General features: G+C 42.9%; 1 protein-coding gene across 1 annotated transcript in view; it reads right to left on the bottom strand.

Annotated features, from left to right (window-relative positions):
- sptlc1 (serine palmitoyltransferase, long chain base subunit 1) overlaps nt 1-21292 on the bottom strand; it is a 42561-nt gene that overhangs the window by 19211 nt on the left and 2058 nt on the right. The window contains exons 2-5 of the mRNA XM_085984532.1: nt 4966-5073; nt 4783-4877; nt 3775-3868; nt 3336-3408 (exon numbers count right to left, since the gene is read on the bottom strand). Of these exons, the coding sequence (XP_085840658.1) occupies nt 3336-3408; nt 3775-3868; nt 4783-4877; nt 4966-5073 (370 nt within the window). The remainder of the gene's footprint in view (nt 1-3335; nt 3409-3774; nt 3869-4782; nt 4878-4965; nt 5074-21292) is intronic.

The following is a 21292-nucleotide window of genomic DNA, read 5'->3' as shown; positions in this document are numbered from 1 at the left end:
CAGCCCCATGAGATCTCTGCGCTCCTCTAGTTCCGGCCTCTTGCGCATCCCCGATTTTCATCGCTCCATCATTGGTGGCTGTGCCTTTAGCTGCCTAGGCCTTAAGCTCTGGAATTCCCTCCCTAAACCTCTCTGCCTGTCTCTCCTCCTTTAAGGCTCTCCTTCAAATCTATCTCTTTCATCTGTCCTAATATTATAGGGGCAGTACTGAGGGAGCGCCGCACTGTCGGCGGGGCAGTACTGAGGGAGCGCCGCACTGTCGGAGAGGCAGTACTGAGGGAGCGCCGCACTGTCAATAATGCTTCTGTGAAGCGCCATGGGACGCTTTACTACTTGTTGTGGGTTCAAGTCCCGCTCCAGAGACTTGAGCACAAAAATCTAGGCTGACACTCCAGTGCAGTACTGAGGGAGTGCTGCACTGCCGGAGGTGCCATCTTTCGGATGAGACGTTAAACCGAGGCTCCATCTGCTCTCTCAGGTAGATGCAAGAGATCCTATGGCACTATCCTGAAGATGATCAGGGGAGTTATCCCCAGTGTCCTGGCCAACATTTATCCCTCATCACAAAAACAGATTATCTGGTCATTATTAGATTGCCATTTGTGGGAGCTTGCTGTGCGCAAATTGGCTGCTAAGTTTCCATTACATTATAACAGTGACTACACTTCAAAAAAAGTACTTAATTGACTGGAAAGCACTTTAGACATCCAGTGGTCATGAAAGGCTCTATATATGCAAGTTGTTGTTGTTAATTACATAATCCAGTTAGTCTGTATAGATTATATATCCAATACTAAAAAAAAAGGGGATCCTTGGATACTGGCGCTGACCTCCTGAACAGGAAATGCCTTTGAAGAGGAGAGAGGCCTGTAAAAAAGGACACAACATTGTTCATGGCAGATTGCAGTTGCCCAGATACTGACTGGGAAATCAGCAGTGGATAAACTACAGAAGGATACATGTTCTTGGAGGTAGTGTCAGACTTCTTTCTTACTTCGTTCGGCAAGCAACCAAAAAGTCAAAGCTTGTTCGGGATATAATCATAAGAAATGAGCTGTATGTAGTAAATAATTTAGATTTGGGGAGCATCTAGATTCCAATGATCAAAACATTGTTCAATTTGAAATGCTCAAAAAGTTAAGGGGAAAGGACATTAATACAAAAAATTAGTTAAAGAAAGTTGATTGGAACTCAAATTATAGTAAATGTACAGTGGAGGAATGAGAATACTCAAGGAACAGTTGTAGAGGTTGCAATCAAATCCACTTAAAAGGTGGAAGGAGGGCGAGAGAGAAATACAAGCCAGGAACTTAAGAAAATACAAATAATCCTCCAAAATAAACAAAGGCAAATTTGTAAAATGGAACAAATCTAACTGTAGAAAACAAGTCACATTACAGTAAAAGGTTTTCCAAATATACACATACAACAAAAAGATAAAAGTACAGTTCTTTTAAAAATGATGGTAGGAAACTCAAATCAGGGGATAAGGAAGTGGCAGAGCTGATGAACAGTTACTTTTCACATATTTTTACAGAAAACAAGAATAATGATTTTCCCAAGTCAAGAATAAAATTTCCAGCAATGACTAAGGAGAGGCAAGGCAGTGCTGATAATGATGGAAATATTTATATTTATAATAGGTTAGATGCTCTGGAACCAAAAAGTACCAAGTCCAGAGAACACCTACCCATGTGCTTTAAACAAAATGGGGATAGAAATTAGCAAGAATTTAATTTTTCTTTTAAAAGTGGTTAAATTTGAGGAATGGAAAGTAGCAAAATGTAACTCTTCTATTTAAATAAGGTTCAGGAAATGTGATTGCCCTTCAGAAGTTTCATTTTAGGTAGCCAAAATGATATCCAGTTCTTGGGAATCCAAATGATGAGGAAAGGTTAAGAAAGTTGGATTTATTCTCATTGGGAAATGCGAGATTTTGAGGTAACCCATAGAAGTTATTATTATATGAAGGGAATTGACAAAATTGCTCAGATTAAGCTTTCAAAAACTACGGTTATCACAAAGATTAGGAAATTAGAAGCAAATGGTGAATTCAATCAGAACTATTTAGACACAAGGTAATACGCATGAACTAAGTTATCACTGAAGCAAACAGCACAGATGGGCCCAAGAGCTTCTGGGGAGAGGGGTAGAGAAGATTGGGCCATTATCAATTGAAAATAGGGTTTGTTGGGCCAAAGAAAGAACTTGCATTTATATAGCACCTTTCACGACCTCAGTACGTCCCAAAACGCTTTACAGCCAATGAAATACCTTTAAAGCATAGTCACTGTTGTAATATAGGAAACATGGCAGCCATTTTGTACACAGCAAGGTCCCACAAACAGCAGCGAGATAATAACCAGATAATCTGTTTTAGTGATGTTGATTGAGGAATAAATATTAGGAGTTCTCTCCAATCTCCTGGCCCTGTTCCACAAAATAGTGCCATGGGATCTTTTACAGCCACCTGATTAGTTTAACATCTAATCTGAAATATGGCACCTCTTGACAGTGCAGTGCTCCCTCAGTACTGTACTGGAGTGTCAGCCTAGATTTTGTGCTCAAGTCTCTGGAGTGGGACTTGAACCCACAACCTTCTGACTCAAAGGAGTGTGTGCTATAGCTGACACTTGTGTATTCCTTATCCTAAAAGATTTGTTCTTCAGGGTTCAGCTGTATAGGTCATTTCAGGTTATAGTTTACCCTACTTTTTAAATCATAGGCATTAACTATTTCTTATTTCCCAGTGAACAAAGATGAATTTTCAATAAAGCATTCATAATTAGATCTAGGAATAAATGAATAGCCCATTTATATTGTAGAACTGTTTCCAGTAGTTCTCTTGCTGCTGAATTTGCCTTTATACTGTGGCTGGATTCAGAAACAATGGATAATTTCACAAATTAATGTCATGCTTTAGTCAATCAGGCCAGGACCTTTTCTGAGATCAGGGAAAGATCAGTACAGGCTGGCAAAGCTTAAATGCATTGCTGACATGTACTGTACAAGGAAGCGGAGAGTCAGCCTAATCTGTAGCCACACCCTCAATGGCAAATGAGCCGATGCCATTGCCTGCACCCAGATTGGCACTAGGGAAAATTCCTTCACAAGAGGAGTCTTTGTACTTCTGCTAACATTGGCATTGCCATATTATTCAGGATTGCCTCCACCGGTGAAATAAATTTGGAAGAAGACTTGGTGTGTAACGACTGGTGTTAAAAGTACTAGAAAATACTTTCTTCACTTAGAAAAAAGGATTGCAAAAAGATAAATGGTGTGATTAGTATCTCAAAAATGCAATTTGATTAGCTTTAACAATAATTTTAACTTACCAAATGTTCCATAAAACCCTCGAGGTCCACATGTACCAACACCATATTTTTTCAGTGAAGCCAAAGCTACGTTCTGTGCATGAACAAAAATTTATCTTTTAAAAACCTTGAATCAAGTTAGAATTTACTTCAAATTATTGTATGATTCAATTTTTAAGCTAAAACTTTGAATTATCAGGAAACTGTAATAAAAAATATAGCAAGCAATCATCTACATACTAGGCATATTGCTGTAAACACCTTACTGCCCATTCATTTCAAAAATTACATAACCCAGTTAAAAAAAAAAAAGGCCCTTTCACCAATTGCATTACACTGGAGCCCATTTAACACTGAAACTCTTGTTAAGAATTGCCATTTCAAATCCCCTCCCCATCAAAAATCCACAAGTTTAATACTAAAGCATATTTTCTTTAGATCAATACAGCAATAAACTCACCTTGACTTTTTCATTGTCTAGCAAGCCAAGGAAATTAAAGGACGCAAAGTTTATACACTCTTTACCATTAACCACTATGTTATGAGTTGGAGGACTGAAAATAATAAAAAAATTAAATTAGCACAATTCATTATGAAATTTCATAAAGCTCAGACAAAAAAAAGTTATAACTTTTAAGTCATCAATCAATAAAGTTATAAAAGAAATTGAGGTTTGTTTGAAACCAAATTTCAATCCAAACAAGAGAAGACATTCAATGCCGAAGACAGTTACGAACAAGCATTACAGACAGTTAATAACAAGCATTACAGACAATCAGGGAAGTGTAAAACACAGAGCAAAAGTCACAATATACAATATTGTCACAATTCCATAAACTCATTAAACTGAAAAAAGATATTTTGATGAATTTTTAGTTTTTTTTTTGCAATTTGCTTCCCTTTGCTCTCCTGAAGGTAGTAATCCAAGCTGGGGCTATGTTCTGCAGGCACAAGAAGCCCTCCAGTGCCTCACTCAACTGGTCATTCTTTGCTGGAAGTGCGGCAGAAAGCCCAATTAAGTTACAGCAGCTTAACAACAGAAAGTCTGTGGAAATTATGGGCCAATGAGTTTCAGTAGGTTAATTCAGCCTTAGAGGGCTCCCCAGCCTAGGAGGCTAAAGCCAACTGCACGGCTTTTAATGCTAGCCTGGCTGCGATCAGCTAACTTTGCACAGACAAGGTTTGTTCTTGGGACTTTCCCAGTCTCTTTGGCTCAGCACAACAACATGCAATACCTTTAGTCAGTGAGCCATTAATAAAAAGTGCTTTAAAACTGTAACACATTAAAAAACCTTGATATAGAAAAAAATATGCATTTTCCACTGATCCTGTCATTTAGTAGTTAAAAACAAAAGAATTAAGACAACACTAAATCAAACAGGTCACATTTTTGAGCATTGTACAACAAACACATGCACAATTAAAAGTTAAGAACCATTGTAATATAGCCCAAAAGTGTTTTACATACCCGGAGACAATGTTATTGTTAAGGGCAGGGTGGTCTTTCGATACTGGCGGGACAAGAGGTTCTGGCTGCCATTCCTCAATAAGCTCTTCTTTTTCCTGTTAGAAAAGGTGCAACACGGAACAAATATGAGAAGCTGCAATACCAAAAGGGCAATAGATCTTATTAAAAATTCTACTTGATTACCTTTTCTGTCAGGTCAGAACGCTCCTGAAGTTTGTAGGTTTTGGAGAAAAGTAGTCTCACTATCCACAAAATGAGAATTCCTTCCAGAATTAGATGGTAAGCTGGGGCCTAAAGGACATCAAAAAAACAACTGCTAATTATATGCCACAGTGCTCAATGTTACATCAAAAAATAGAGAATATCCTTACTGTGGCAAAGGAAAAGTTATGGAATATAACAATTATAGTACATGAGTATTTAATGCTTTACATTACAAAAGCAGTATTTTTTCCACCATTGCAATCTACATAAAATATCCAAAGTGTCAATTTACAACCTCAGAGGTCTGATAAAATCTCACTTTATAATCAAGTGCTTAATCATGAGTTAGAACAAACATACAGGTTAATTGTTGTGGAATTCTACACTTTATTCAGAAATACAAGTAACGGAGAGATTGTTAACACCAGTCTGGAAAGGGTTTCACGTCCGTGAACTTTGCAGTAAAAACCTCATCAATCGGTTGAGGCTCACCTCACCCTTCTGGCATGAAAACACACCTCGAGGAGTACTGTAAAATTTGAAGCACAAGTCATACATAAATCCCAAAGCCCAGATATTTAGTGCATTACTGTGCATTTCTTTTTGAAAAGGTGACATATAACTATCACTGGACAAACTATTCAGAAATCAAGCAGCCACTTAGGCAGGAGAAACTATTTGGGAATCTTATAACCTAACTATATACACTGTGACTCACTAGCTCACTTTTAAAATGCTTCAATGAGATTAGCGCTAGTGATGCATCTGGACGATTAATATCTCGCAACATGACATATAGTATTTTTATTTGCGAGTGAATTGTAATGATCAATGTCAGGGATAAATTGAAGGATTATTTTGTCAGATATAACTTAACAGCATTATAACAAATCTATTATGGAACACAATTTCCCCCTGCTTTTCCCATTTTGATTTCTGCTGTTTTCTCACTAGTTCACGGTTATTAGCCCAGCAATTCGGGTCTCCACGGGCGAGTACGCACGGGGTACTCACCCGTAGACCCGATGGAAGTGCCAGTTTCCTGCATGCACTGTGCATGCGCGGGAAACCGGCACTTCCGTTCCTCTGAAAGCAGGGGTTCAGAGGTCGAACGTGTATGCGGGGGAGTCTGCGCGAGCGCTTTGAACTTACCCTCATGGGAAAAACCTGTAAAAAAAAACGTAAGTCTTTAGAATTTAGAAATGTAAAAAGCAGGCGTAAGCCCTGCTTTTTACAAGGTAAGTGGTCAATTAATTAAAATTAAAACATTTTTTCCACAGGTTTATTATTTTTAAATACTTTAAAGCAAGGTAAGTTTATTTTTAGCCCCGTTAGAATATTAAAAAATTTCAAAAATTTAAATTATTGTTTAAAATAGTTATTTAATGTAATTTATAGTTTATTTTTAAAAATGTGATTTAAAAAAAAAATTATTTGAAGGTTTACTGCTATTTTGGGGCCGTAGTATTTATAAGTCTTAACATCACTTCCTGTCAAGACTTATGAATGGAGCATTCCCTGCTCCGATTGGCTGCCCATGGCCCACGTGATCCCAGGGGACGCATCGAACTAACTGCGCTCCTGGGACACGCAAGCACTGCGCGCCAGCAGCTGGGCCAGGCCCCGGATCGGAATTCCACGGGGCCCTACAGCTCAACTGCCGGCGCGCAAGGTAAGTGCAGGTCGGGGGCTTGCACCCGCAGGAAGCCCCCGACCCGAATTTCTGGGCCAATATGTTTACTCTGCAATCAAAAAGTAGAACAGATTTCTGTCAGAAGTCAAGGTAAACTAAAGAATCCACATTCACTTGCAGTTAAGAGTTATTCTGTTAGTTTAACTAGTGCTGTCAACACAAGGAAGGAAAATCTGGTGGCTGAAGCAGGGGTGGAATCAAGGCAGGGTTGCGGAGGTGAAAGTAGGCATTTTTTGCAATGGAGAGGATATGGAATCGGAAGCTAACCTTGGGGTCCAAAAGGACAGCGAGTTTATGAACAGTCTGGTTCAACCCACGACAGTGGCTGGGGAGAAGGAATTTGTTCGGTGGTGGAATCAGTTTGGTGGCATGGGTACAGAGTTTGTGGTGGAGGCCAAAGACAATGGCCAAGGAAAAAATTGTGGCTAATCAAAGACTGAACGTTGGACAAGCAGTCTAATAGCACGGAGGCAGTGAGTGGAGTAGAGAGGTGGAGCTGGTGTTGTCACCATATATGTGGAAGCTAACCCCATGTATTCAGATGATGGTGAGGTTGGGAGGGGGGGGTGCAAGGATAGATCCATGGAAGATGCTGGGTATAACGGTTTGGGGCCAGGAAGAGAAGCCATTGCCGGAGATACTCTGGATAGGTAAGAGTGGAATCAAGTGAGGTCAATCACACTGAACTGGACAATCGAGCAGGATGGAGTGGTCAACCATGTCAAAAACTGCAGAGAGCTTGAGGAGGACGAAGATGGAAAATACACCACAGTCACACTCAAGAGAATATTATTTGTGACTTTGATTAGGGTCATTTCAGTGCTGTGGTAGGGTCATTTCAGTGCTGATTAGCGAGATTCAAACATGTAGTTGCTGGAAAGATGAGGATGTATTTGGGAAGTAACAACAAGCACAAGGACTTGAGAGGAAAGGGAAATACTTCTGTATCATCTCAGTCACTTTTCAAGATTGAAAAGCCCAAATTTCTCCAGTCATTCCTCATTAGATCTCCGAGACTGGAGATTATCCTTGTGGCTCTTCTCTGTGCTGCCTCCTACCTTTGAACATCTTCCTTATATCTTGGCAACTAGAACTGGATGCAGTGGTCAAATGTGGTCTGACAAAAGCACTGTTCAGTTTGATCACAACTTCCTTTGATTTATATTCTATTGCTTTGGCTTAGATTATTGCTCTCTATTAGTTGTACATGTTGAATGCTGCCTACTAACACTAAGGCCTAGAAATTCATTAAGGCGCCGGCAGCTTTGCGGCCAGTTACCGCCTAAAGAGGGCTTCTGCGCCAATACAGGAGCTTGCGCTGATATTCAGCGCAGCGGTAATGGCGGCGGTAGCCGTTAGCGCTGCGCCGGCACCGATGACGTCATCGGTGTGCGCAGTGCCCCGGTTCCGCCCCGAAACCGGCCCGATCCCCATATTTAGTTGCGGCCGCCTCTTCCGCAGCGGCCGCAAACAGCGACCAGAAAACGGGGCCGTACTGTAGCCTTAGTGGGGCGCTTTAAGGTGGAGGTGCAGCCGGCCGCTTTTTCGGCGGCCGCCTGCCCGCACCTCCTTCCCCAGCCTCCTCCACCTCCCCCTCCCCCCGGCATTGCCGGCTGCTTTCCGCGAACCCGGCACTTATCCGTGGTGCCGGGCTCATTTGCCGGCACAATCCAGCGGCGATTTCCCCGTGGCAGGCAGCTCCCCCTTAAGAGGAGGAGGCCTGCAGTACCGCAGCCTGCCGCTCCGCAGTGGGTGGCGCAGCGGCACCTAGAGCGCTGAAATTCAGTTTCAGCGCCCCAAGCGGGGGCGGGCACACCCTGGAATAGCGCCCGGTTCCGACTTGGGGCGCAAAAACTGAATATCTGACGGTCGCAACTGGCTCCGCGCCCAGCGCTAACTTTTGGGCGCTAGCCAGCTGGCAGGGCCATAGTGAATTTCTAGGCCTAACACTCTTAGGTCTCTTTCTATGTTAGTTGATGCTCCTGCCATCGTGGTGTGGGGCAGGTTTAGCGGACCAGCTGGTCTTTTCCTGCCCATCAATTTCATAGGTTTAACACAACTCATGTAAAGTAATAATGGACGACACATACTACATGTGCTGTATTTATATTCAATTTCCCTCTGCCATTGTTCTGCCCACTCACATATTTTGTCCAACTCATTTTGTAATTTCTAAGCTGCCTCCTCCAATTCCATTGCCCCTCCTGGTTTGCTGTTAGCTGCAAATTTGACCAGTTTGCATTGAGTTTCCGAGTCCAAGTCATTGTGTAAATTAGAAGTAGTTGTGGTCCCAACACCAATTCTTGGCACAACCCACTCAACACTTCCCTCCACCTCAAAAGGTAGCTCAGTTTGTGCTGTATGGCTCCGACACCACCATGGTCATTTTTAACGTTGAAGGCTAGTCCCTCGATTTTTCCTCCCATTTCCCTGATCTCACTGGGGTGGTCACTGCTGCAAACAATCCGGTAGAATGGACACAGGGGCCGCCTGTAAATAATTTGTCAACCCTTTACGGAAAGCACCTAACCTCTGCTTGACCCTTCACCAGAGCAACAGAGACAAGACCAAGAACTCAGCAATATGGAAAAATCTTAGACAGAAATGTATATTTCTTGGTGACATTTGTTGGTACTCCAATATAAATGATAAAAGTCAAAATAAATGGTTCTGCTCAGGACTGCAGCGAGGGAAGCCTACCGTTTCAGCTGCAACGCACGAACAGGTTCCATTTTCAATGATGCACTAGTTGAACGATGCCTTGTATTATAGTTAGTCATATATCAACTTAATCAAAATCCGTCTATTCTTCCCTTGCCCTAATCAATTCTATTGATATCACACAAGTGCAATGTGAATGGAATAATGGGCAACAGGGAGCAAGTTACAAAAGTGTAATTTTATTAGATTGGGGAGGTGGAACATAGGGATTGATGAGAATAAAACACAAAGCACATAATCCAGTTGAGAAATTCACCTCAGCCTAAGATTTCTCTGCAACCATGAGACCAGTCCAGTGATTTTAAAGATACAATGCACAGTGGACAGTTTAATATTAGTCATAATTCTTACAGTCTGTGATTGGGATATCACTCAGCTCTTTGCATGTAATGTAAACTGTTAACATACTGCAGCATGATATTCAGAACATGATTTTAAACTTATTGTGGCATTACTATCATTTTAAATTAATACATTTAGAGATATTCTATTTGCACTTCTATTTATTTTTGAAGTGTTTAATTTCACATCTCCCACAAGCCATTACTGGAACTACTCACCAACTCCATCAAAGAGTACGATATCAATCAGAAGTACAGGTCATGTATTGTGATTTACTATTGCAATAATTATGTTTTAGCATATTCCTTGCTGAAATAGGGGATTCAGAGCTGGGGAAGGTATAAAACAATGCTGGATGTTGCTATAAAACAATTACAATTAGTAGACAAGTTATTTTAGGAATACAAACTTTTGAAATGCAACATTGCCAGGTGTCACAATCAGTCAGATCACTCATTGCATTCAGTCTAATTAAAAAAATTAATAAAAATAAATATCAGCTCGTTAGATTGGAGTTAGATTTAGTCTTTGACTATGCTGGTCAATAATTTCTTCCCCCCCACCCCGCCAATAAGGCAGCTACATTATTTACTGTTTTAAAAAAGCTACAACCTAAGTGAAGATAGTCTTAATTAATTTTATAAGCTAAAATGTAAGCTCACAGAACCCACTATATCAGAAATCTTAGCTAGAAAAGGACTACTTCAATCATGTTTCTGATTACCAGTCAACCACGGAAGGACCCAAAAGCATCTTTCCTGGCCCTAGCTGCCAATCCTGGCACACAGACAATTCACAGTCTCAGTACAGGTAGACTATCCTTTATCCGAAAACCTCGGGACCAGCCGTGTTTCGGTTTTCGGATTTCAGAAGGTATTTTATAAGACTGGGAAATTTGTCGGGGGTGGGGGCCGGCGGTCGGGGGTCGGCGTCGTGCGGACGACTTACGCTGAACGAAACCTTTCGGTTTTCAGAGGATTTCGGTTGTCGGAAGTGCGGATAAAGGGTAGTCTACCTGTACCAGTTGGGAAACTGAAACATACCAACTCTGATGGAAGGCTGACAAATACGAACATTTTACATTGATGACTTGGATCTATGAAACTTAGGCTCCCTCAACTGCAAGATGAATTCCAATAGTTTCTGGTAGCTAAAGTGCGGAGGTGATAGTTAGGAGTCAAGGATATCATTTTCATGAAAGGAGTTAGTGGATAATGAGCCATAGCAGGGATGGAGCGCCTCAGCTATGAAGAGAGGCTGGACAGGCTGGAGTTGTTTTCCTTGGAGCAGAGAAGGCTGAGGGGGGACCTGATTGAGGTGTACAAAATAATGAGGGGCATAGATAGGGTAGATAAAGAGGAACTTTTCCCCTTAGTGGGGGGGTCAATAACAAGGGGGCATAGATTCAGGGTAAGGGGCAGGAGATTTAGAGGGGATTTGAGGAGGAACTTTTTCACCCAGAGGGTGGTTGGAATGTGGAACTCAATGCCTGAAAGGGTGGTGGAGGCAGGAACCCTCACAACATTCAAGAAGCATTTGGATGAGCACTTGAAATGCCATTGCATACAAGGCTATGGACCAAATGCTGGAAAATGGGATTAGACTGGACAGGGATGGATGGGCGGCGCAGACACGATGGGCCGAAGGGCCTCTTTCTGTGCTGTAAAACTCTATGACTCTATGACTATGAGCAGGTGGAAAAGCTAGGCCACATGTCAAAAGTTGCACAGCAGGTTTAGGAGCCTGTGTTCTATCCTGATTTTATCTACAGACTTGCCGGAATCAGAGTCAGAGACTCCATGAAAGGAGAAGAGATCAGTTAATAAGGCCCTTTGTAGCAATCATTTTGTAAAATGAAAACTGGTTTCTAAGCTCCAGTCTGTGCCTCCCTTGTGACATGGGCTGTTCAAAGGCCAGGAAGATCAGCCCAGATGGGACTTTGCTGGCAGCCTCATTACTGTGAATTGGATAGGCAAAAAGGAAGGAAAAACATAATATATGTTATGGCATGCTTTGAAGAGGTTCTGCTGATTACAATGTGGCTGTAGGGCAGTGGCCCTTACTTGATGGAGGGAAATAAAGATATGCCTGCAGCTCTAGGGAGCTGCTGCTGTTTTATTCAAAGGAACAAGACTTGTTTGACAATTTTAAAGTTAACCTCATGGCTTAAGAGAAACTGGCTGATGTTTGTGGACAATCATGTGGAGGAGCGGAGCTGCTATTCTTGCTGGTTCTTGGATTCTGTCCGAGTTGTGAGTTAATATTGCTGTGTTTTCTTCTTAACCAAATCTGTTTGTTTTTTTAAAAAGCTTCTAAATCAGACCATCACCACATGCCTTTTTAGACTAGCACTGCAAGTTTAATTTTATTTCAGTATATTAATGTTGACATTAGTGAATATTGTTTTTTAATTCATTCATGGGATGTGGGCATCGCTGGCAAGGCCAGCATTTATTGCCCATCCCTAATTGCCCTTGAGAAGCTGGTGGTGAGCCGCCTTCTTGAACTGCTGTTGAGGAGGGAGTTCCAGGATTTTGACCCAGCAACGATGAAGGAACACCGATATACTTCCAAGTCAGGATGATGTGTGACTTGGAGGGAAACTTGGAGGTGGTGGTGTTCCCGTGCGCCTGCTGCCCTTGTCCTTCGAGGTGGTAGAGGTCGCGGGTTTGGGAGGTGCTGCCGAAGAAGCCTGGGCGAGTTGCTGCAGTGCATCTTGTCGATGGTATACACTGCAGCATTATGATAAGTATGCCACTAACTGGATTTAAAAAAAATGTTCACTGGATGTTGGTGTCACTGCCAAGGCTTTACTGTCTAGCCCTAGCTACCTGAAAATTATGAACCTCACCCTCTGCTGTTCCCTCCCTGCTAGATGGCATGAGGGGGGAGAACAAAACTCAGGCTCAGTTGTGGTGCCTTTCATAGCTGAATAGCCCACTGAGCCTCGTGCAGGGACAACAACTTTCATGTATAAAGCGCCTTTAATATAGTAAAACGCCCCAAGGCGCTTCACAGGAGCATTCTAAAACAAAATTTGACACCAAGCCACATAAGGAGATAAGAGGTAGGTTTTTAGGAACATCTTAAGGAAGAAAGAGTGGAAGAGATGGAGAGGTTTAGGGAGGGAATTCCACAGCTTAGGGCCTTGGCAGCTGAAGGCATGGCCACCAATGGTGGAGCAAACAAAATCGGGGATGCTCAGGAGAGCAGATATCTCGGAGGGTTGTGGGGCTGGAAGACATTAGAGATAGGGAGGGGCGAAGCGTTGGAGGGATTCGAAAAGGATGAGAATTTTAAAATCGAGGTGTTGCTTAACCGGGAGCCAATGTAGGTCAGCGAGCACAGGGGTGATAGGTGAACGGGACTTAGGACACGAGCAGCCGAGTTTTGGATGACCTCAAGCTTACGGAGGGTAGAATGTCAATGGTAAAGAAACTGAAGATGGTCGCCGAGGACACTCCAACAAATATGACCATCTTCCTGTCCATCATTTATGACCCCAGCCATTGGGGGGTTTCCCTTTGACTTTCTCTACCGCACCCCCACCCAATTACATTTTATTTTCCTGGGGTTCTTTGGTGTTATGCTCAGTCGAATGCTGCCTTGATGTCGAGGGCAGCTGCTCTCATCTCATATTCAACGCTTGCATCCATGTCTGGATCACAGCTATGATGAGGTCTTCAGCTGAGCGGTTCTGATAGGACCCAAACTAAGTGTTGATGAGCAGGTGTAATTTGATGGTACTGATAATGACTCCATCACTTTACTGAAGATTGGGAGGAGGCAGTAGTTGCCGGATTAAATTCTTTGTGGATAGGACATATATGGCCAATTTCCCACATTGCTGGGTAGATGCCAGTGTCTGCATTGGAACAGCTTGGCTATGGTAGTTGTGCTGTGCAAGTCTTCAGCACTTCAGCAGGGATGGTGTCAGTGCCAAAAGCCTTGGGAGAGTCCGGTGCAGTCAGCCACTTAATGTCACGTGGTGTGAACCGAATTGGCCCCTATAATGGTAGTGGCATCAGGAAGGGACCAAATAGACCATCCACTTGGCACTTTTGGCCTTGTCTCTTACATTCATGCTCGAAAATGGAGATATTTGTGGAGCTTCTTCCTCCTGTTAGTTACCCAATTATCTACCACCATTCTCAACTAGATGAGGTAGGGCTGCAGAGCTTGGTTCTGATCAGTTGGTTGTGGACCTGCTGCTTTTGGTGTTTAGCATGAGCATAGCTTGATCTTATAGCTTCAACAGCTTGATACCTCATTCTAAGGTATGCCTGGAACTGCTCCTGGTACAGATTGTCGTGATTTATAATTCTGCTGCTGCTGATGGCCCACAGTGCCTCATGGGCAGTTTTGGACAGCTAGAGCTGATCTTAGTGTGTCCCACTTAGTTCAGCAGTTGAACTACACTACATGATGGAGGATGTCCTCACTGTAAAGTTGAAACTTTCCTTCACAAGGACTGTGTGGTGGTTATTCGTACAAATGTTGTCATGGTCAGGCCAGTCTGTGACAGGTAGGTTGGCAAGGACTAGGTAAAGTAGGCTAGCCCCTTATAATGGTTCCCTCACCACTGACACAGGCCTTGTCTGGCAGCTGTAACCTTCAGGTCTCAGCCAACTTGATCAGTGGCGGTTCTACTAAGCCACTCTTGGTGGTAGGCATTGATGTCCCCCACCAGGAGTACATTCTGTGCCCTTACTTCTCTCAGAACCTCGTTCAAGTGATGTTCAACATAGATGAGTACTGATTGTTCAGCTGAGAGGGGTGGTAAGTTGTGATCAGGAAGAAGTTACCTTGGTCTTGTTTGACCTGAAACCTTCATGGGATCTGGAATCAATGAAGACTTCCAGGACCACTCCCACCCCACCCACAAATGTATACCATTGTGCCCCCACCGCTGATGCATCTATCCTGCCAGTGGCATAGGACATACCCAGAGACGGCACCAGCCCTTAGATGTTAGCGAAGTAGATTTTGCTGAGTAGACTGGGCTGGCATCACTGGAGTTTTGTCCTAACGTGATGGTCTATCTGATTTTTTTCTTATTATACTGAACTTTGTAGCAACTGTATACAACTCAGTGGCTTGATCGGCCACTACAGAGGACATTAAGAATCAGCCACATATAGCGTGATACTGGAGTTACATATAAGGCAGACCAGGTAGGGGTGGCAGGTTCCCTTCCATGGAGGACATTAATGAAACTTTTGGAACTTTTCCAACAATCCAGCAGGTTTCATGGTAATTATTTCTGGTGTCAGCCCACAATTAGCTGATTTATTGAAATCAGTTTCACAACTTGTCATGTTGGGATTTGAACTCAACTTCTGGATATATTTGGTAATCAATGAATTATGATTTGAGTAGGTATTCTGTTGTAATTGATCAGTGGCGGGAAAGTGCATGTTTAAGTTTTAGGGATATTGGAAGGAAAAAAATTGTCCCCGTGTGCATTTTGCTTTTGGGTTTAATTATTTGATCTAACCTTATGAAATGTAGAAATAAAGGTTATTTCCTTATTAAGGGTGCTCTCAACCTGATTTTAATAAGTCAATGGATAACTGCAACACTTGTTGTGGTACTGAGCACAGGCAGGGCCTCTGGTTCATAGAAACATAGTAGATAGGAGCAGGAGTAGGCCATTCGGCCCTTCGAACCTGCTCTGCCAGTCAATGAGATCATGGCTGATCATTCAAATTCAGTACCCTGTCCCTGCCTTCTCCCCATATCCCTTGGTCCCTTTAGCCTTAAGAAATATATCCAACTCTTTCTTGAATATATTTAATGAACTGGCCTCCGCCGCCCTCTGTGGCAGAGAATTCCACAGGTTCACCACTCTGGGTGAAGAAATTCCTCCTCATTTCAGTCCTAAATGTCCTACCCCTTATCCTTAGACTATGACCCCTGGTTCTGGACTCCCCGACCATCAGGAACATCCTTCCAGCATCTAGTCTGTCCAGGCCTGACAGAATTTTATAGGATTCGATGAGAGCCCCTCTCAATCTTCTAAACTCCAGTGAGTATAAGCCCAATCGACGCAATCTCTCCTCATACGTCATTCCTGCCATCCCAGCTATCAGCCTGGTGAATCTTCGCTGCACTCCTTCCATGGCAAGAACGTCCTTCCTCAGATAAGGCGACCAAAACTGCACACAATACTCAAGGTGCGGTCTCACCAAGGCCCTGTACAACTGTAGCAAGACATCCTTATTCCTGTACTCGAACCCTCTTGCTACGAAGGCCAACATACCATTTGCCTTCTTAACCGCCTGCTGCACCTGCATGCTTACCTTCAGCGACTGGTGCACAAGAACACCCAGGTCTCTTTGCACTTCCCCTTCACCCAATCTATTGCCATTCAAATAATAATCTGCCTTCCTGTTTTTGCCTCCAAAGTGGATAACCTCACATCTATCCACATTATAGTGCATTTGCCATGTTTCTGCCCAATCACCTAACCTGTCCAAATCGTACTGGAGTTTCATGACATCCTCCTCACAGCATACCCTCCCACCCAGCTTTGTGTCATCTGCAAATTTGGAGATATTACATCCAATTCCCTCATCCAGATCATTAATATATATTGTGAACAGCTGGGGTCCTAGGACCGATCCTTGCGGTACCCCACTAGTCACTGCCTGCCACTCGGAAAACGACCCGTTTATTCCAACTCTTTGCTTTCTGTCCGCCAGCCAGTTCTCTATCCAAGTCAATACCTTGCCCCCAATCCCATGTGCCTTAATTTTGCACGCTAATCTCTTATGCGGGACCTTATCGAAAGCCTTCTGAAAGTCCAAATACACCACATCCACTGGTTCTCCCTTATCTATTTTACCAGTTACATCCTCAAAAAATTCCAGTAGATTAGTCAAGCATGATTTACCTTTTGTAAATCCATGTTGACTTTGTCCAATCCTGTCACTGCTTTCCAAGTGCTCTGCTATTACATCTTTTATAATGGACTCTAGCATTTTCCCCACTACCGATGTCAGGCTTACCGGTCTATAATTCCCCACTTTTTCTCTGCCACCTTTTTTGAATAGTGGGGTAACATTAGCTATCCTCCAATCCATGGGTACTGTTCCAGAGTCTATTGAGTTCTGGAAGATGACCAGCAATGCATCTACTATTTCTAGGGCCACTTCCTTACGTACCCTGGGATGTAGATCATCAGGCCCTAGGGATTTATCGGCCTTCAATCCCATCAATTTTCCTAACATCATTTCCCTACAAATACTGATTTCTTTCAGTTCCATCCTTTCATCAGACCCTATGTTCCCCGGTATTTCTGGGAGGTTATTTGTGTCCTCCTTTGTGAAGACAGAACCAAAATATGTATTTAGTTGGTCTGCCATTTCTTTGCTCCCCATTATAAATTCCCCCGATTCTGACTGCAAGGGACCTACGCTTGACTTCACCAATCTTTTTCTCTTCACATATCTATAAAAGCTTTTACAGTCAGTTTTTATGTTCCCTGCAAGCTTACTCTCATATTCTATTTTCCCTTTCTTAATTAATCCCTTTGTCCTACTTTGTTGAATCCTGAACTGCTCCCAATCCTCAGGATTATTGCTTTTGCTGGCCAATTTGTATGTCCTCTCCTTGGATCTTATGCTATCCCTAATTTCCCTTGTTAGCCACGGTTGAGTCACCTTTTTTGTTTTATTTTTATGCCAAACTGGGATGAACAACTTCTGTAGTTCATCCATTCGGTCTTTGAATGTTTGCCATTGCCTATCCACCGTCAACCCTTTGAGTGCCATTCCCCAATCAATCCTACCCAACTCGCTCCTCAGACCATCGTAGTTTCCTTTATTTAAATTGAGGACCCTAGTTTCTGAGTCAACTACTTCATTCTCCATCTTAATGAAGAATTCGATCATATTATGATCGCTCCGACCCAAGGGGCCTCGTACAACAAGATTGCTAATTAATCCTTTATCGTTATATAATACCCAGTCTAAGATGGCCTGATCCCTGGTTGGTTCCTCGACATATTGGTCCAGGAAACCATCCCGTAAACACTCCAGGAATTCCTCCTCCACAGTATTGTTACTAATTTGGTTAGCCCAATCTATATGTAGATTAAAGTCACCCATGATGACTGCTGTGCCCTTATTGCACGCTTCTTTAATTTCCCTTTTAATGCCATCCCCAACCTCCGCCTTACTGTTTGGAGGTCTATATACCACTCCCACTAATGTTTTTTTCCCCTTAGTATTTCTCAATTCTACCCATACAGATTCCACATCATCAGAGCTAATATCCTTCATTACCACTGTGTTAATCCCTTCTTTAACCAGTAATGCTACCCCACCTCCCTTTACTTTTTGCCTATCTTTCCTGAATATCGAATACCCCTGGATGTTGAGTTCCCAGTCTTGGCCATCCTTGAGCCACGTTTCCGTAATCCCAACCAAATCATATTCGTTTACCTCTATTTGCGCAGCCAATTCATCCACCTTATTACAAATGCTCCTCGTATTAAGACACAAAGCCTTCAGGCTTGTTTTTTTAATGCTCTTAGACCTATTAGAATTATTATTTACTGTGGCCACGTTTGATTTAAACCCTTGATTTCTCTGACTGCCACTTTTGTTTTTCTCCTTCCTATCTTTTGCTTTTATCCTTGTTTCCCTGTCCTCTGTCTCCCTGCTCAGGTTCCCAACCCCCTTCCATTTTAGTTTAAACCCTCCCCCACAGCACTCGCAAACAAACCCCCTAGGACATCGGTTCCAGCCCTGCCCAGGTGCAGACCGTCCGGTTTGAACTGGTCCCACCTCCCCCAGAACCGGTTCCAATGTCCCAGGAATTTGAATCCCTCCCCCTGGCACCATTCCTTTAGCCACGTATTCATCTGAAGTATCCTTCTATTTCTACTCTGACTAGCACGTGGCACTGGTAGCAATCCTGAGATTACTACCTTTGAGGTCCTGTTTTTTAATTTACCTCCTAACTCCCTATATTCCGCTTTTAGGGCCTCATCCCGCTTTTTACCTACATCGTTGGTGCCTATATGCACCACGACAACTGGCTGTTCACCCTCCCCTTCCAAGATGTTCTGCAGCCGCTCGGAGACATCCTTGACCCTTGCACCAGGGAGGCAACACACCATCCTGGAGTCTCGTTTGCCGCCGCAGAAACGCCTATCTATTCCCCTTACAATTGAATCCCCTATTACTATAGCTCTACCACTCTTTTTCCTCCCATTCTGTGCAGCAGAGCCACCCCTGGTGCCAGGAAGTTGGCTGCTGCTGCCTTCCTCTGATAAGCCATCCCCCCCCCCAACAGTACTCAAAGTGGTATATCTGTTGGAGAGGGGGATGTTCAAATGCTGATTGAACCAACTATCTCTCCTTTTCATGATCTTCCCCAACATTAGCACGTATGGGTCAAGGCTGAAGAAACTGCAGTTGAACTAAAGAATGTACATGACTGAATGAACTGGATTGTTCATACAATTTATAAAGCATAGATTACCTTGAAGAGAACTGGTCTGTCAAACAGACAAAGGAAATTACTCAAGCAATGCAAATAAATTGTCTCATTAATACAGAAAAGCAAAATCAAGAAACTGTTTTTAAAATTACAAAATGCTAAATTATAAATCTGATCGGATGGAGATGATTTTAAAGGATTATTATGGTATATCACAAACCAAAGTGAAAAATCAAGTTGAGGGGGAGGGAAGAGAGAGTAGATAATGGAAAGTGTGAATTTAAAAAAAAAGTTGGTCATGTTCAATATCAAAAGTTGCGAGGAAAATATTTCCCAGGTAGTAACTAGCAATCTACAAAACAGATGAGAAGAAATAAGAACTTGTTTATCCAGTAAGTCGAAGAATTGATCTGACCCTCCACCCACAGTTTGACTGTTTTCTCAATGCTATGAAGTGGTACACTTGTATGAAGCATCACTACTGAGTATATTTAATGTTTCCCCCAAAAGTAAAACATTTTAAACTTAGAGAACAAATCTCTCTGTAGCTTTGAGGATTATTTTAATACAACCTCCTGACTTGTGCATATATCACCGTTCCATCATTATCATAGGGTTAAAATCAGGAACTCCCTACCAAACAGAACTGTGGGAGTACCTTCACCTGTAGCGGTTGAAAAACATAAGAAATAGGAGCAGGAGTAGGCCATAAGGCCCCTCGAGCCTGCTCCGCCATTCAAGAAGATTAAAGCTGATCACTGACCTCAACTCCACTTTCCCGCCCGATCTCCATATCCCTTGATTCCCCTAGAGTCCAAAAATCTATCTGTCTCAGCCTTGAATATACACAAGGACTCAGCATCCACAGCCCTCTGGGGCAGAGAATTCCAAAGATTCACAATCCTCTGAGTGAAGAAATTCCTCCTCATCTCGGACTTAAATGGCCTACCCCTTATCCTGAGACTATGCCCCCTAGTTCTAGACACTCCAGCCAGGGGAAACAGCCTCTCAGCATCTACCCTGTCAATCCCCTTCAGAATCTTGTATGTTTCAATGAGATCACCTCTCATTCTTCTAAACTCCAGAGAGTATAGGCCCATTCTACACAATCTCTCATCATAGGACAGCCCTCTCATCCCAGGAATCTTCCAATCCGCCGGGACCGTTCTAGAATCTAGGGAATTTTGGAAGATGCATTCACTATCTATTCAGCCACCTCTTTTAGAACCCTAGGATGTAGGCAGTCAGGTCCAGGGGATTTGTTGACTTTTAATCCCATTAATTGCTCTCGTACTTTTTCTCTACTTATATTAATTACGTTAAGTTCCTCACCCTCATTGCACCCTTGGTTCCCCACCATTTTTGGTATGCTTTTTGTGTCTTCTACTGTGAAGATATACAAAAGGCAGCTCACCACCTTCGCAAGGGCAACTAGGGATGGGTTGCTAGCGGTGCCCATATCCCATGAATTAATTTTTTTAAATAAAGTTACGGTTTAAATTTATACTTTCCTCCCCTGAAAACATTTGACTCCAGAATACAGTTCCATATGCACTCACCTTCTTAGTAGCCATTATTCACGTATGAGCATTAAAAAATTATATACACACAGCCAAACCAGATTCTGCTATGACTGCATAGTGATAAAAAGCACCGAGACCAATTATAGCATATGAATTGCCCAACACACCATAGATTTAGGTGTACTGTATTTGCTGCTCACGATGCAGTCTCCTCTACATTGGGGAGTCCAAACGCAGATTGGGTGACCACTTTGCAGAACACCTCCGTTCAGTCCGTAAGGGTGACCCTGAGCGTCCGGTCGCCTGTCACTTTAATTCGCCGCTCCACTCAGACCTCACTGTCCTCAGCCTCTTACACTGTTCCGCTCCACTCAGACCTCACTGTCCTCAGCCTCTTACACTGTTCCAATGAGCTCAACGTAAGTAAAAGGAACAGCACCTCATCTTTTGATTCGGCACTTTACAGCCTTCTGGACTCAAGAGTTCAACTATTTCAGACCAGAACTTCTGCCCCATCCTTTATTTTCCATTTTTTTCCTCTCTCTCTCTCCTTCCATCCACAGAAACTCATTGAACG

Source organism: Somniosus microcephalus, chromosome 1, assembly GCF_052327205.1.
Source record: "Somniosus microcephalus isolate GS21.2 chromosome 1, FLI_Smic_1.0, whole genome shotgun sequence".
Taxonomy (NCBI): domain Eukaryota; kingdom Metazoa; phylum Chordata; class Chondrichthyes; order Squaliformes; family Somniosidae; genus Somniosus; species Somniosus microcephalus.
The sequence above is the reverse complement of the archived record's forward strand: the minus strand, read 5'-3'. Positions and strand labels throughout refer to the sequence as shown.